This window comes from Chlorocebus sabaeus, chromosome 6 (assembly GCF_047675955.1).
Source record: "Chlorocebus sabaeus isolate Y175 chromosome 6, mChlSab1.0.hap1, whole genome shotgun sequence".
NCBI lineage: Eukaryota > Metazoa > Chordata > Mammalia > Primates > Cercopithecidae > Chlorocebus > Chlorocebus sabaeus.
In genome coordinates, this window is record NC_132909.1 from 45,034,623 (window position 1) to 45,051,835 (window position 17,213).

At 55.6% G+C, this 17,213-nt stretch overlaps 1 protein-coding gene across 2 annotated transcripts in view; it reads right to left on the reverse strand.

Annotated features, from left to right (window-relative positions):
* The window catches only part of KCNN1 (potassium calcium-activated channel subfamily N member 1), a 32,469-nt gene extending 31,775 nt beyond the window's left edge, over positions 1–694 (reverse strand). Inside the window, exon 1 of one of the 2 annotated variants that reach the window (XR_012093232.1) lies at positions 349–513. Coding sequence is in view for 1 of the 2 variants with exons in the window: in XM_037992506.2 (XP_037848434.2) it covers positions 349–516 (168 nt within the window). In the remaining variant the exon portion in view is untranslated. Of the gene's footprint in view, positions 1–348 lie in introns of both variants that reach the window. The other variant, XM_037992506.2, reaches the window with a different exon arrangement.
* Positions 695–17,213: the final 16,519 nt, after the last annotated feature.

The following is a 17,213-nucleotide window of genomic DNA, read 5'->3' on the forward strand; positions in this document are numbered from 1 at the left end:
CCTCCTTCCCATTCCTAAGTCATTGTGGGTCACTGTCCATCCCTGAGAGCTCCCCGACCTCCCACCCTATCTATGGAGTTTGGAGACTCACAGCTCTGCCCTCCCCCAAAGTGAACCCTGCAACCTCCCCCTCCCAGGATGAGGGTGCGTGGATCCTCACTCACTCGGGCAATGTACATGCATTCATTCCCCCCCTTTCCTTGTTCCCTAGGCTCCGGACCGCACGGAGACCCTCCCTCTTGGCCCCTGCCCCAAACCGCGTCCCCCTCCGGGACGTGCCTCCCTCCTTGGGCGCACTGAGCTGCAGACCCCGGATCCTCCCGCACCCTCACCCATCCCACCCAGTACCTGCTGGGCTCGGCCCGGGCGGGCGGACAAGGCTGGAGGGGAGAGGGTCCCGCGCGGCCGCGGACCCCCGGTCGGGGACCGGAGCCGGGGTCGCGGACGGGGCGGGCAGCAGCGAGCGGGCGCGGGGCCCGGGGGCGGCGGGGCCGGGGGCGGTGGCAGCAGGCGCATCCCCCGCCGCCCAGTCCACGGGCCCGGCGGGGGGCGAGCGCCCGCCCGGGCCGGGAGAGAAGGGGGCGGTGCGACGCGGGAGCCGCCGCCGATTGGCCGAGCCCGGGTTGGTACCGCCTTCGACGACCCCGCAAGCCCCGCCCATATTTAAAGATCCCACATTCCCCGGGGCCCCCTGCAATCCCCCAGCGTGCGACTGGACCTCGAACTCCCCCTCTTGCCCCGTGCGACGGAGAGGACCTTGGTGAATCTCCAACCGCCGCCCCCAACAGCCCTCCGGACCTCCTAACTATACCCCCTCCCCAAAATTAGGTCCCAAACTTCAGGCGCTCTGTCAACCTTTGCAGCTCTGTCAACCTTTGCACGCCTGGGACCGTCCTCCCTGTTAGCATCAGCTGTAAGACAACTTAGAAAGCGACTCAATGCCTGCCCCTCAAACGACCTCCTCCGGGGTCTAGGTCTGCACAGGGGAGGCTCGGAGGGATTAGGGTGATTGCAAGTGCGGGCGGTGCCTGGGAGCCCTGTGTAGGGGCTTCCAGGGGTGGGACTGGGTACATGCTGGGGCACTCGGTTAGAGGCCACCTTCTCTAGAAGGAGAGATGCCCGTCTGGATCAGGCCACCCAGTCCTAACCCCCAACACCCATGCCCAGGATGACAGGAAGCCGGAGCCCCAGGGAGTTTGGGATCACCAGGGCTAGGGGTCCCCAAAACAGTGCTCCTTCCCCCAGCACCCAGACTGAACTTGGCCGACTCATTCATTAAAGTTAATGGCGGCTCCAGGGAGCCTGGGGAATCAGTGGGTAGGGAGCTCTTCCTTCCTCCTCTTCCAGACAGTCTTACTGCCTCTGCCTCTGCCTCACTGTGTTCCCACCAGGCTTGAGGTGACTGTGTTCAGTTCTGTCCCCCACCAGCCTGGGGGTTTCCTGGAGCCAGCAGATCCCACCCCCCTATCTCTCTCCCACACCCTCCATCTGTTTTCTTCCCAGCCCAGAGCTTTGGCCCAGGTCAGGAACATCTGAGTGTTTATTCCTGAGGGAGGCTGGTCTTCTGTGTTTCCTCTGCGGAGCTCAGAAAACAGTTGGACCGAATGAATGAAGGAAGGAAGGAATGCATGAATGAGGGATAGCTGTATGGGTTGGGGATGGCGGTGAGTCACAGAGGGGCCAGGTGATGGCTCAAAGTTGGAGACAGGACCTTTGTTCCCTCCCGGAGAGCCTGTTCCTCATCCCGGCCTGTCCAGACTGCTCTGCACAAGGCCTGGCCGTGGTGGCAATGCCCAGGGCTGTGACAATCAGGAAATAGAGGCCTGGGTGGTCCCAGTCATATCCACAGAGGTACCAGGCAGGGCCGGATAGGATCCGTAACAGGGGGCTGTTACAAGTGACCTGACCAGACACAAGCAGCTTTGAGAGTCACTGCAGAGCAAGAAAGGGGTCATGGGGACCCCGAAGCGGTGGGTTTTCAGCCACGCCTGAGAACCAACCACCCCTCTTGCATCTCTCTGCTGACTCACCAGCACTCCGGCCTCTAGTCAAGCCTCCTCAGTCCCCCCTCACCACGGTTCCCATCTCCAGGCCTTTGCACTTGCTGTTCCCCTGCCTGGACCACCAGGAGCCCTTTCTACAGCACAACATTGGAGCCACCCACAGCTCCCTCAGGATCGGGCACATCCCTGTACCACATTCAATGCTCCTGGTCCCTGACAGCCCAACCCAGCCCCTACACAGGTCCCTGAGCCGCGAGAAGCATACCATGCCCACAGGCTGACCCTGGTCTGCTTGCACAGGCTGCAGCATCAGATGCTTTTTTTTTCTTTCTTTCTTTTTTTTTTGAGACAGAGTCTCACTCTGTCACCCAAGCTGGAGTGCAGTGGCACAATCTCCACTCATTGCAGCCTCCAAACCTCCACCGCCTGGGTTCAAGCAATTCTCATGCCTCAGCCTTCCTACGAAACTGGGATTACAGGCGTGCACCAGCACACCTGGCTAATTTTTGTAATTTTAGTAGAGACAGGGTTTTACCTTGTTGGCCAGGCTGGTCTCCAACTCCTAGCCTCAAGCGATCCACCTGCCTTGGCCTCCCGAAGTGCTGGGATTACAGGCGTGAGCCACCGCGATCGGCCTGACGCTTTTTGAATTCAAGTCTAACATGTAACTGTCCTGAAATTCACAAAAGCGTCAGCCACAGCACACCACTGCCTCCGATCCCCTGCATCCCTGCCCATGCCCTAAAGCCCCTGTACCCACCTTCTCCCTCTGAAAAGACCTCTGCTTGTTCTCCTGTGCATCTACCTGCCCTGAGGGATTGGGGACTGCCCCCATCAAGTGGAACTTGGACAGTCAATCTGGTGATCAACGGCCTTGCCTCCCACCTGAGTCAGTCCTGCCACCTGCTGGAATCCCACCCCTCAGAGACAAGGTCGGCAGCAGGCAGTGTGAATGGGAATCAAGGTTGGAATGGAGGTGGGGCTTCTGGTGGGGGCCGTCTGGGTCTCTGTTCCAGGCAGAGCCTCTCACCAGCCCATGGTTGGCTGGAAGAGACCCAAGAAGCTTGCAAGTAAGCCTGTCAGCCAGCCAAGACGCCCCCGGGACTCATGCCCTGGGAAACTGCCTTGCGCACAGGCTGTGTCCTCTGCAAACGTCAGGCAGGGAGGAGGCGGCTGGACAGCAAGCCCCTCCACAGGGGACCTGGGGGGTGCCTGAGGGCTGGGCCACTCATCTCTGGGCAGTGGCTGAGGGTCTGGGTGCAGGAGAACTGGAAGATGTTTACAGGAGCTGAGGGACACAAAGGTAGTGGCCTGAGCAGGGAGTGGCCGGGCACACAAGCATCTCCTTACACCTCCATCCCCAGCACCCCTCCACATGTGCATCTACCGAAATCTTGGACCCAGCCCTGGCTGCCTGGATGGAGGCTGGAACCTGGGCTCCAGTGAGTGTAAGGATGGCAAGGGTGAGTAAGATATTCACTCATTCAGCCATTTATTTATTCAGTGATTCATTCATTCATTCACTCATTCATTCATTCATTCATTCATTCATATATCCAGGTAGCCCGTTCTCTGAGCCTGGTGCTGGGGAATGCAGCGCCCTAGAGAGATACAAACCGTGCCCCATTTGAAGCTGGCTTTCTAGAGGAGGGGGACAACTCTCTCTAAAAAGAGAAATAAAACTGAGAATTTTAGAGACACAAAAGTACTGTCCAGCCTAGGTACATAGCGAGACCCTGTCTGTACAAAAATTTTAGATTCAATAAAGTTGAAAGAACTAAGAATGAGGATGGGGAGACTTGAGTTAGGGTGGTCGGGGAGGTGTCTTAGAATAGAAATCATTGGAGCTGGGTGTGCTGGCTCATGCCTATAATCTCAGCACTTCGGGAGGACAAAGAGGGCAGATCAACTGAAGTCAGGAGTTCCAGACCAACCTGGCCAACATGGCAAAACCCTGTCTCTACCAAAAATACAAAAAATTAGCCGGGCGTGGTGACACACATCTATAATCCCAGCTACTTGGGAGGCTGAGGCAGGAGAATCACTTGAACTTGGGAGGTGGAGGTTGCAGTGAGCCAAGATTGTGCCACTGCACTCCAGCCTGGGCAACAGAGTGAGACTCTGCCTCAAAAAAAAAAAAAGGCGGCCGGGCGCAGTGGCTTACTCCTATAATCCCAGCACTTTGGGAAGCTGAGGAGGGTGGATCACGAGGTCAGGAGATCGAGATCATCTTGGCTAACATGGTGAAACCCTGTCTCTACTAAAAACACAAAAAAATTAGCCGGGCTTGGTGGTGGGCGCCTGTAATCCCAGCTATTCGGGAGGCTGAGGCAGGAGATCCCTTGAACCCAGGAGGCGGAGGTTGCAGTGAGCCGAGATCATGCCACTGAACTCTAGCCTGGGCAACACTATCTCAATAAAAACCAAACCAAAACAAAACCACATCTGGAGTGCTGGCTCCCTCGGGCTCCTGGGAACTGCAGGGGCAGGAAGGGAAATGGGAAGACCAGGGTGGGAGCTGGGGTAGGTGTTGCAGAGGGTTTCTTCCTGAGTTCTCAGGATTCAGGGACCTGGGATTCCTTCCATCAGCATCTACTGAGCACCTCCTGTATGCAGGAGTTGTACTCTAAGGCAGGGACACTGTGGTGATAAAACACATAAAGTCCCCCAAACTCCCAGTTTCAGGCCAGAAGACAAGACCAGCTTTGATATGATAAATACACAAGGGCTCTGCAGACAAACACAGAGGAAAAAGGGCCCCAGGATGGGAGGGGAGGGACTGGGCCTGATCCTTCCGGATCCTCCCCATGGGCTGCCTGCTGTGTTCTCAGCCCTAGAGGAGGAGGTGGGAGCCCAGGGGTGACAGGCAGGCAGGGTAGCAGCTCCATCTTAAGCAAGGAGTCCCTAAAAGCATCCAAGGCTGTCAGAGAGGCTCTGTCATGCCCATCAGGGGCCCCACCCTGGGACTGTCCTGTCCTGTCCATTCAGACATGAGCGCCCCCTCCCTCCTCACTCTCAGGCTAGAAGGCTCTAGCTTCCTTTCTCTACCTTGCTCACATCCAGTGGGTTCAACCAATCCCATGAATTTGCTCCAGGGCACCCCTCTCTCCCGACTGGGGCAGCCCCCTAGAGGAGCAAAGGTTTGACTCCAAAGCCCAATGTCTTGCTACACAGGTGGACTGGTTTGAATGGTGTCCCCCCAGAATTTGAGTCCTCCCCAGAACCTCAGACCTTATTTGAAAATAAGGGTTTTTCGGCCAGGCGCGGTGGCTCATGCCTGTAATCCCAGCACTTTGGGAGGCTGAGGGGGGTGGATCACCTGAGGTCATGAATTTGAGACCAGGACCAGCCTAGCCGATATGGCAAAACCCTGTTTCTACTAAAAATATAAAAATTAGCTGAGCATAGTAGCACGTACCTGTAATCTCAGCTTCTAGGGGGTGCTGAGGTAGGAGAATTGCTTGAACCCAGGGGGCAGAGGTTACAGTGAGCCAAGATTGTGCCATTGCACTCCAACATGGGCAACAGAGCGAGACTCTGTCTCAAAAAAAAAAAGAAAAAGAAAGAAAATAGGGTTTTGTTTTCTTTTGTTTTTGAAGCTGGGTCTCGCTCTCTCACCCATCCTGGAGTGCAGTGGCGCGATCATGCTCATTGCAGCCTGTCTCTTGCGCTCAAGAGATCCTCCTGTTTCTTTTTCTTTTCTTTTTGTTATTAAATGTAGAGATGAGGTCTCATTATGTTGCCCAGGCTGCTCTCAAATTCCTGGGCTCAAATGAGGCTCCCACCTTGGCCTTCCAAAGTGCTGGGATTATAGGCATGAGCCACTGTGCCTGGCCTGGAAATAAGGTTTTCGAAGATGTAGTTAAATCAAGAGGGGGTCGTAGTGGGTTAGGTCTGGCTCTGATCTAATAACTGGTTTCTGGGTTTTTTCTTTTTTTAAGTCAAGAGTCTCACTCTGTTGCCCAGGCTGGAGTGCAGTGGTGCGATCTCAGCTCACTGCAACCTCCGCCTCCTGGATTCACGCAATTCTCCTGCCTCAGCCTCCTGAGTAGCTGAGATTACAGACACGCACCAACAGAGCCGGCTAATTTTTATATTTTTAATAGAGACGGGGTTTCACCATGTTGACCAGGTTGGTCTCGAACTCCTGGCCTCAAGTGATCTACTCGCCTCGGCCCACCCGATGAAGAGGGGCTCATGGTAGATTAGGGCCGGCTCTGATCTAACAACTGTTTTTGTTTTTGTTTTTTTATAAGAAGGCCATGTGAGGATACAGATGGACAAACGGGGAGAAGGTCATGTGAAAATAGAGGCAGAGATGGGGGTGACACAGCCAAAGAACACCAGGAGCCACCAGAGGTTGGAAGAGGTAGGAAAGGATCCTCCCCAGAGCCTTCAGAGGGAAGGTGACACCACTGACACCTTGATTTTGGACATCTGGCCCCTAGAACTGTGAGAGCACAACTTTCTGTGTGTTTTTTTGTTTGTTTGCTTGTTTTTTGTGGTTTTTTTTTTTTTTTTTTTTTTTTTGAGACAGAGTCTGGCTCTGTCGCCTAGGCTGGAGTGCAGTGGCCGGATCTCAGCTCACTGCAAGCTCCGCTCCCGGGTTCCCGCCATTCTCCTGCCTCAGCCTCCCGAGTAGCTGGGACTACAGGCGCCCGCCACCGCGCCCGGCTAGTTTTTTGTACTTTTTAGTAGAGACGGGGTTTCACTGTGTTCGCCAGGATGGTCTCGATCTCCTGACCTCGTGATCCGCCCGCCTCGGCCTCCCAAAGTGCTGGGATTACAGGCTTGAGCCACCGCGTCCGGCCTTGTGTTTTTTTTTTTTGAGATAGAGTTTTGCTCCTGTCACCCAAGGCTGGAGTGCAGTGGTGAGATCTTGGCTCTCTGCAACCTCTGCCTGCCGAGTAGCTGGGATTACAGGCACCCGCCACCACACCCAGCTAATTTTTGTATTTTTAGTAAAGACAGGGTTTCACCATGTTGGCCAGGCTGGTCTTGAACTCCCGACCTCAGGTGATTTGTCCACTTCAGCCTCCCAAAGTGTTAGGATTACAGGCGTGAGCCATCTCGCCCGGCCAACTTTCTGTGGTTGTAAGTCATCCAGCTCATGGTCATTTGTGGCAGCAGCCACAGGAATGAAGGCAGTGACTGTGGACGAGGGACTGGTAACTCTGAGCCTCCATTTCCTCTGCAGGCAATGATAGGGCCTCTTTGGAGGCCAGTGGCATGAGGTTCAGAAGGTAATCTCCATCAAATGTCCTAGCACGCCATGGATGCTTACAGCTGCTACTGGCCTGACCATGACCTGGACTATTACTTTTTCTTTTTTTTTGTTTCGTTTTTTTGAGATGGAGTCTCACTCTGTTGCCCAGGCTGGAGTGCAGTGGCACAGTTCTCAGCTTACTGCAAGTTCTGCCTCCCGGGTTCAAGTGATTCTTCTGCCTCAGCCTCCTGAGTAGCTGGGATTACAGGTGCCCACTACCACGCTCGGCTAATTGTTATATTTTTAGTAGAGATGGGGTTTCACCATGTTGGCCAGGCTGGTCTCAAACTCCTGACCTCATGATCTGCCCGCCTCGGCATCCCAAAGTGCTGGGATTATAGGCGTGAGCCACCGCGTCCGGCTGACCTGGACGATTTCAAAAGCACCTCTTGAACTCTCTCACTCAGGTCTAACCTCCCCCAGAGCCCCCCACCCAGAGGGAATCTTTTTTTATTTTTAAGAGACAGGGTCCCATGGCTCACGCCTGTAATCCTAGCACTTTGAGAAGCCAAGTTGGGCTGATTGCCTGAGCTCAAGGGTTTAAGACCAGCCTGGGCAACATGATGAAACCCTGTCTCTACTAAAATAAAGAATAAATTTTAAAAATATAACTGGGTGTGGTGGCTCACGCCTGTAATCTCAATATTTTGGGAGGCCAAGGCGGGCGGATCACGAGGTCAGGAGTTTAAGACCAGCCTGGCTAACATGGTGAAACCCTGTCTCTACTAAAAATACAAAATAGCCAGGCGTGGTGGCGGGCGCCTGTAATCCCAGCTACTCAGGAGCCTGAGACAGAGAATCACTTGAACCCAGGAGGCGGAGGTTACAGTGAGCCGAGATTGCACCATTACACTCCCGCCTGGGCGACAGAGCGAGACTCTGTCTCAAAAAAAAAGAAAAAGAGCCGGGCGCGGTGGCTCAAGCCTGTAATCCCAGCACTTTGGGAGGCCGAGACGGGCGGATCACGAGGTCAGGAGATCGAGACCATCCTGGCTAACTCGGTGAAACCCCGTCTCTACCAAAAAATACAAAAAACTAGCCGGGCGAGGTGGCGGGCGCCTGTAGTCCCAGCTACTCGGGAGGCTGAGGCAGGAGAATGGCGTGAACCCGGGAGGCGGAGCTTGCAGTGAGCTGAGATCCGGCCACTGCACTCCAGCCTGGGCGACAAAGCAAGACTCCGTCTCAAAAAAAAAAAAAAAAAAAAAGAAAAAGAAAAAGAAAAAAAAAACAAGACCAGCCTGGCCAACATGGTGAAACCCTGTCTGTACTAAAAATACAAAAAATTAGCTGGGTATGGTGGCACATACGTGTAATCCCAGCTACTCGGGAGGCTGAGGCAGGAGAATCGCTTGAACCCGGGAGGTGGAGGTTGCAGGGAGACAAGATCGCGTCACTGTACTCTAGCCTGGGTGACAGAGCAAGACTCCGTCTTGAAACTAACTAAATAAATAAATACATACATACACAAAATTAAAAAAATAAATAAAATAAAAATTAGCCAGGCATGGTGGCAGGCACCTATCTATAGTCCCAAGCTACCCAGGAGGCTAAGGCATGAGAATCACTTGACCCTGGGAGGTGGAGGTTGCAGTGAGCTGAGATTGCATCACTGCACTCTAGCCTGGGTGACAGAGCAAGACCCTGCATCAAAAAAAAAAAAAAAGAGAGAGAGAGAGAGAGAGAGAGAGACAGGGTCTCCCTTTGTCTCACAAGAGGTTTAAGTGCAGTGGTGCAGTCACAGCTCACTGGCAGCCTCGATCTCCTGTCCTCAAGCGATCCTCCCTCCTGAGTAGCTGGGGCTACATACGTGTGCCACCATGCCTGGCTATTTTTTTCCTTTTGTAGAGATGGGGTGTTGCCATGTTGCTGAGGCTATTCTTGAACTCCTGTCCTCAAGTGATCCTCCTTCCTTGGCCTCCCAAAGTGCTGGGATTACAGCACTTGGTTACCTTGGGATTACATTCTTGGTTACAAATCTGATCATGTCACCCCAGATTCCGGGTGCTCAGCAATCCCCTGGCAACTGAGCAATTAGATCCCATATGATCCCAGCCTTAGCTGCTGGCAAACTCCTACTTGATCTTCCAGACTTAGCCCAATGAGCACCTCCTCCAGGATGCCTTCCCAGGTTTCCTCAGGCACAGTGAGTGCTCCCTTCCTTCCCAGTGGCTCCTTGGCATGAGATGGAAACCTGGCCACATTTCATCCTTCATCCCCAACCCAGTCCCAGAATGTGCCCACTTCTTTCCATCCGAGGCCCTACCCTGGTACCAGCCCGGCTGAAACCACCAGACATCTCCCGGGCCTCCACTCTGGGCTCCTGCCACCTCCACTCCTGCCCTGCTCTCCACAGCAGCCACAGGGTTTCTGAAAATCCTAACTGAGACCATGCCTCTCCCCTGCTCACACACCTGCCACGGTTCCCCATTGCTCTGAAGTCCACACCCTCACCACAGCCCCGGAGTTCCTTGTAGCTTGGCTCCTGCCTGCCGACCTCCTTGCCTTCATCTTCCTCCTCTCTCCCACTCACTTTGTTCCAGCCACAGCAGCCTCACTGTTCCTCAAACATGCCAAGCTCATTCCCACCTCAGGACCTTTGCACATGTGGGTCCCTCTGCTGGGTATGCTGTTCCCCAGCTCTCAGCGGGCCAGTTCCTCCTCTTCCTTAAGGTCTCAGCTCATGCTCACTGCCCTAGAGAAGCCTCTCTGACTTTTACAAGAGGCTTCCCTGCTCCTCTGGTCACTAATACATCCTCATATTCTATTTTCTTCCTAATACAAAACACTTCTCTTCCTTCCCTCCCTCCCTCCCTTCCTCTTTCTTCTTTTTCCTTCCTTGCTTCCTTTCTTCCTTCCTTCCTTTTTTTTCTGTCTCCCGCCCACCCTCCCTCTCTTTTCTCCCTTTCCCTTTTCCCTTTCCCTTTCCCCTTCCCCCTCCCCTCCCCTCCCTTCTCCTTTCTTTTTTCTCTCCCTCCCTCCCTTTCTCTGTTTTTTTCTTCTTTTTTTTTTGAGACAGAGTATCGGAGTCTCTCTCTGTCACCAGGCTGGAGTGCAGTGCCGCGATTTCGGCTCACTGCAACCTCCAACTCCCTGGTTCAAGGGATTCTCCAGCCTGCCTCAGCCTCCTAAGTAGCTAGGATGACAGGCACTCCCGACACCACCCCAGCTAATTTTTTGTATTTAGTGGAGATGAGGTTTCACCATGCAGGATGGTCTCTATCTCCAGACCTCGTGATCCGCCCACCTCGGCCTCCCAAAGTGCTGGGATTACAGGCATGAGCCACCACACCCGATCCCCTTTCTCTCTCGCTTTCTTTCTGAGACAGAGTCTCACTGTCACCCAGACTACAGTACAGTGGTGCAATCATAGCCCACTGTATCCTCGACCTCTTGGGCTCAAGTGATCCCCCCATCTCAGCCTCCAGAGTAGCTGGGACCACAGGTGGGCACCACCCCACCTGGTTAATTAAAAAAATAAAAATTGTAGAGATGGGGTCTTGTTACATTGCCCAGGCTGGTCTCAAGCTCCTGAGCTCAAGTTATCCTCCTGTTTTGGCCTCCCAAAGTTCTGGGATCACAGGCGTGAGCACCTGCATCCAGCACATAACACTTGCTTAATTGATGCCCCATGAAATTCCACAAGGGCTGACCTGGGCTGGCCTTTGTTGATTGACTAAATGACCACCACCTCTGTTTTCTCCACAACCCCATGGGCAGCTTAGTGCTGACCCTGGATGTCAGTCAATGTTCACCAAGGAGTCCTGGCTCGTTGGCTCACGTCTATAAACCCAGCAGTTTGGGAGGCTGAGACAGGTAGATTATCTGAGGACAGGAGTTCGAGACCAATATGGCCAACATGGTGAAACCCTGTCTCTATTGGAAATACAAAAATTAGCTGGGCGTGGTGGTGCATAGCTGTAATCCCAGCTACTTGGGAGGCTGAGGCAGGATAATTGCTTGAACCCGGGGGGGTTGGAGGCGGAGGTTGCAGTGAGCCAAGATCATGCCACTGCGCTCAGCCTGGGTGACACAGTCAGACTCCATCTCAAAACAAACAAAACAAAACTAAACTAAACTAAACTGAAAAAAAAAAAAGTTCACTGGAGAAAGGCGCACAGGAGCTGCCTTCCACAGAGCTGGCCTACCCTGGGGACTGTCTCCAGTGAGACCGCGAGAGCTGGGAGGTAGAGGCTGTGGAGGGGGGGGGGGCAGGAGAGGTGGGATAGAGCTCTTCCAACCTGGCTCAACACCCCACTCCTATGTCGTCTGGTCTCTCTGAATAGGTTCCCTAACTCCAGCGATCAAAGAAAGTGGACAGTAACTCCCCGGAGGGTCTAGAAAGCATAGTCCTTGCTATCATCATCATCATGATATAACAATTATTATATTAGTATTATTTTTCTTTCTTTTTTTTTGAGATGGAGTTTCCCGCTCTTGTTGCCCAGGCTGCAATCTTGGCTTGCAACCTCTGCCTCCTGGGTTCAAGCGATTCTCCTGCCTTAGCCTCCCAACTAGCTGGGGTTACAGGCATGCAGAACCATGCCTGGCTAATTTTGTGTTTTTAGTAGAGATGGGGGTTTCACCCTGTTGGCCAGGCTGGTCTTGAACTCCTGACCTCAGGTGATCTGCCCGCCTCGGCCTCCCAAACTGCTGGGATTATAAGCGTAAGCCACCATGCCTGGCCTTTTTTTTTTTTTTTTTTTTTTTTTAATTAAAGAGATGGGAGTCTCACTCTGTCGCCTAGGCTGGAGTGCAGTGGCCATTCACAAGCATGATCATCGCTGACTGCAGCCTCAAGCTCCTGGACTCTTGATACTCCCACCTTAATCTTCCGAGTAGCTAGGATCACAGGTGCACGCCACTGCACCCAGCTTGTTATTATTTCAAAAGCTGGCACGTTTTCCTCAGGTCACCCATTTATTTATTTATTTATTTATTTATTTATTTATTTAGAAACAGAGCCTTGCTGTGTCACCAAGGCTGGAGTGCAGTGGCGCGATCTTGGCTCACTGTAACCTCTGGCTCCCGATTCAAGTGGTCCTCCTGCCTCAGCCTTCCAAGTAGCTAGGATTACAGGTGCCCACCACCATGCCGGGGTAAATTTTGTATTTTTAGTAGAGATGGGGTATCGCCATGTTGGCCAGGCCGACCTCAAGTGATCCACCTGCCTCGGCCTCCCAAAGTGCTGGTATTACAGGCATGAGCCACCTAGCCTGCCCAGTTACCAATTTTTCTATCCAACCCTTGAGCCACCCCCACCCCCAAAGGTGACCCAAGTCTGGGACTCACTCACCCTAGGGTGCAGGAGTCTCCTCGCCGAGCCACTGCAAAGGGGCTGTCCCCTTCAGTCCTGCTGGTGACCACTTGACTGGGAGAGAGGGTGGCTGCTGCTGCCCTTCCTGTCCCTTTGAGATCTGTAATGATCAGACAGGGGGTGCAGGGTAGAGGCGGGGACCTAAAAGAGTAGGGTGCAGACAGCTCCCAGACTACAATGGTCTTTTTTATTTTTTATTTTTTTGAGACAGAGTCTTGCTCTGTCACCCAGGCTGGAGTATAGTGATGTGATCTCAGCTCACTGCAACCACCGCCTCCAGGGCTCAAACAATTCTCCTGCCTCAGCCGCCGGAGTATCTGGGATTACAGGTGCCTGCCACCATGCCCAGCTCATTTTTGTATTTTTAGTAGAGATGGGGTTTTGCTGTGTTGGCCAGGCTGGACTCGAACTCCTGGTCAGAGGCAATCCACCTGCCTCAGCCTATTACATACAATGGTCTTTAGAGCAGATCTGCGAGATCTGTGATCCCGGCTTGGTGTTGCTGAGCTAGGTCATCTCCTAAGCTTTCAGGAAGCTTAAGAACAGTGGCTTTATTGCTCCAAAGGGGCCCTGGGCAAGCCCCACCTCTTCCATGTCCCCTCCCTAAGGCCACTCCTCCTTTCACTGGGTTCCGGACACTAGACACTGAATGCTTTATCTGTCTTTCCCAATGCTGTTCCTGCTCACCCCCCACATTGCCCCTAGTTCCTTCGCCACGGGGAGATCTAGCGGGGTAACATTCCGGGAGGTAACATTTTCTCACTCAGACTGGAGTGCAACTGCATGAACACGGCTCACTGCAGCCTTCACTTCCTGGGCTCAAGCAATCCTCCCACCTTTGGTCCCCAAGTAGCTGAGACTACAAGTGCGCACCACTACACCTGCCTAATTTTTTTATTTTTTGTAGAGACAGGGTTTCAGTACGTTGCCCAGGCTGGTCTCAAACTCCTGAGCCTGCCTTGCCCTTCCAAAGTGTTGGGATTACACTTGTGAATCACCTTGCTTGGCAGACCAGTTGATCTCTTGCTCCCCAGCTGTAAAGCTGCCCTGGGGGCCTGTAGCTCCCTTGGGGTACTCCCTTTATCTATATAGTGCTGTCTGCAGAGAGCTTATAGAAGCACATGTTACCCAAGTCCAATCCTGGAGAAGGGGGCAGAAAGGGACATCCCATGGTGGGCAGGGGCAATGCCAGACCCCAGAACAGGACTGAAGGGGAACACTCAGCTGCCCTTTCTCTCACCAGGACCTTGGGTCGGGGCAATGGTCACCTTGGATGGCTCAGGGACCACCTGTTCCAGCCAGGGGGACCTTGATGCTGACCCTAGCCTTGGGAGGGCAGGGCCTTGTCCAAGGTCACTCAGTGGGTTGCTGCGCCAGAGTAAAAATTCTCTCCTCCATGGCTCCAGTCAGAAGCTTTGGCTTCCCCATCTAGAAACCCCCTCCCCCCAGGGATTTCCTTTGATGAGATCTTGGGCAGCCTGAGGAGGCTGGGAGCGGGGGAACAGGAGGGACAAGAGGAGGTGAGATCTGGGAGCCCCGGAAGAGAGCGAGGCCGGAGCTTCTTGACTCAGTCCTGTCTGGGTCTCTAGCCGGAGGAGAAACTTGGAGAAAGTAAGGAATCCCCCCAGTTCTGGGGCCCTGGCACCCCACGCTCAGGGTTAAACGGCGGCGGGGGCAGAGGATCTCAGAGCTGACCTCACCAGCTGGGTCCCGGGATTTGTGGATCTGACCAGAAACCCCCTCTGCCCCAGACCAGCTGGGTGACCTTGGGCTAGTGGTAACCCTCTCTGGGCCTCAGCCCCTCCTCCTGTCCGGGAGAGGGGAGGGGGGAAGGGAGAGAGCTTAGGGAAAAGAACAGGAGCCCAGCGCACAGTAGGCTGGCAGGTGGGGGGGTTCCCTCCCGCTGTGCAGCCGGGCCAGCACAGGGAATCCCTGCCACCATGCAAGGAGAAAGGGAGAAACATGGGGGGACAGAGAGGGAGGAGGGGGCAACGCGAACCAGCGCTCCTTTCCCCCCACCACTGAGGAGGTGCAGGCATGGAGGGTCCCCATGTCCCCACCTTCACCTCGCGGAGGGAGGGGGATGTCTGCGCATCCCCAGACCTGGAAGCAGGAACACCCTCCTCACAGGGCATGGGGGTGGGGTCAGGAGCTGACTCCCGGGATCGGTGTTGGAGGGCGGGGGTTGAAGAAGCGATGCCCCCCTCCTCCCGCAGCTCCCCTTTGAATTCCCGGAGTCGGGCAAGCTTTGACCGATCCGCCCACCAAAGAGAAGGGGACCGCCGCCGGGACCGAACGCTCCCCGCCGTGCCCCCCACTGCCACTCACCGGCCGGAGTCGGCCGCCGCAGCCGGAGTCCCTGCGCCCTGCCCGAGCGCGAAGACAAGTGCACGGCCGGGCAAGGGCGTGTGAGCCGGGAGGGTGTGCGCGCGCCGCCGCAGAGCCGACCCCCTCCCCGCCGACCTGGGCCCCGCCCCGCCGCCCGGGGAGGGGGCGCGGACCCCGCAGGCCGAGGGAGGCAGCCTGGGCCCTCCCCCCGCAAGGCGTCTCCTCTAGAGCCGGGATGGAATCCCCCTCCAGGTCTCTCGCCAATGCCCACTCTCCCCCCTCCACCCAGGGGCGTGACAGCAAATCTTAGAAAACGGTCAAAGAGATGGGAGGACCCTCTGCCGCCTCTGGCTCAAGGTGCTCATCTTACAGATGGGGAAACTGAGGCCCAGAGAGCGGAAGCCCCTGGCCAGGGCCCAGTGTCCCCGCAGCACGGAACAGAGGCTGCTCCCCTTACTCTGGGGGGCCGCTCTCCCAGACCCAGGAAAGAACAGAGTCAGGGAGAGAGGAAGGCAGACAATTAAAGCCTCCCCACCACGCGACTGGGGAGGATCGGGGGACCCAGAGGCTTCGGGCTGCTGGCGACGTTGACTGGGCTGGAAGGTCCCAGATAGGAAGGGGGAGCCTGGGTGGCCAGAACCAAACCACAGAAAACTTCTCTATTTCATTGTTGGGCTGGTGACACCCTCCACCCAACCTGCGTGATTAGGGACCCCTCCAGCCTGACTGGCCAGGGCTTGGGTGGCAGAGTTGTGAAGGTCACTCTGCCACCTTAGAACAATGTGGCTCCCGGGGTCTGGCTCGGTAGGGGATAGGAGGCAGAAGTCCAGGGGCAAGCACCTCCCATGACCTCGGCCCTGCCAAGCCCCTTTCTGAGCCTCAGTTTCCCTCCAGCGAATGGACAAGTGCCCACCTCCGGGGTCCCTCCAGCTCTCCGAGTCCGTGGGGCCGCCGGATATGTCTTGCTGTTCTCCTTCAGCTGTCCCCCTCCAACAGAAAGCGTGGCTCCAGCTCAGACCACAGTGTTCCTCCTCCAAGCCCCCTGCCTCGCCCCGTCTCTGAACCCCCACCCACCTTCAGCCTTGGTCTGGGGTGGGGGACGGGGAGGGGGGCTCCTCTTGGAAGCAGGGAGGCTTCTACAAACCTCCATTCTGGTTTTTTTTTTTTTTTCCTCTCTTTTCTTCCATTCATTCTAAAAATAGCCTTCCCCCCTCCCCAGCCCCCCGGCGGGGAGCCTCTCTGGAAAGGTAACGAGCTTCCCAGGCGGGGTCTGGAGGCCGGGATTCCGAGGCGCGGGCGGGGCTCGGGGACGCCGATACCGAGGGGAGGGGAAATTGGGAGCGCGCCCCCCTCATTGTGTGTGAGATGCGCTCAGAGGGAGCCGCCGGTGTGACCGTGACCGTGTGGAGGGAAAAAGAACAAAGGGGAGGAGGCCTTCGGGTCTGCATTGTGGAGGCAGAGAGCCGGTGGGTTCGCAGGAGCCGGGGACGAGGGGTGCCACCCAGCAGCCTTCCTGGGGGGACTTCCCGCCCCTGTTGGGGAAGGCTGTGACCCACGCTTTAGTCAGACACAGTGAAGGAGAGTTAGGCTGCAGAGGTGACAAGGACACCCATGATCAGGGGATTCCCTCATGCCCCGTGGACCCCACAATCAACCAGTGGAGCCCGAAAACCCTCCCCAGTCCCGCGGCTCCTCCTGTCCCCGCCACAGTCCTTCTCCCTGACGCAGCCACAGACTTCAGTCCTCACCCGTGTGACAGGTCACGTCCCTGTCCCGCATGACCGTCCTCCCCCCACCTCACTTCTCTTCTTGAACCAAGAGGAGCACCCTGACTCCTCACGGGCCGGCGCGCTCTGCCCCCCCAACGCCCACCCTTTGTTCCAGTCCCTCCGCGGTCTCCCTGGACCGCCCACCACACTCTGGACACGCCCAGCGTCTCCCCCTAACCGGTTCAGCCTCAGAGCCTTTGCATCTGTGGTTCCTTGGGCCGGGATCGCCCTTCCCTGGCTCTCCTCACCCCTTATCCCCACCCGTGGTCTTCAGGGCTCCATCCGAGGTCTCCTCTTCCCTAGAGTCGCCGCTTCTCTGGGCACGTCGCCCTGGTTTACTGTTCTCACTGCCCTCAGCTCCTGGTGTGAACTTGCTTGCTCTTTCATCTTCTCCTCTCCCCATCCCTGGGAATGAGGGGCCAGGTGCAACTTGGTCCTGGCTGATGGGAGGAGAGGGCCGCTCCAGACCCAGCACCACCCCAGGAACTACCCAGCTTCAAATAAAGGGACAGCACCACCCTCTGCCCAGCTAG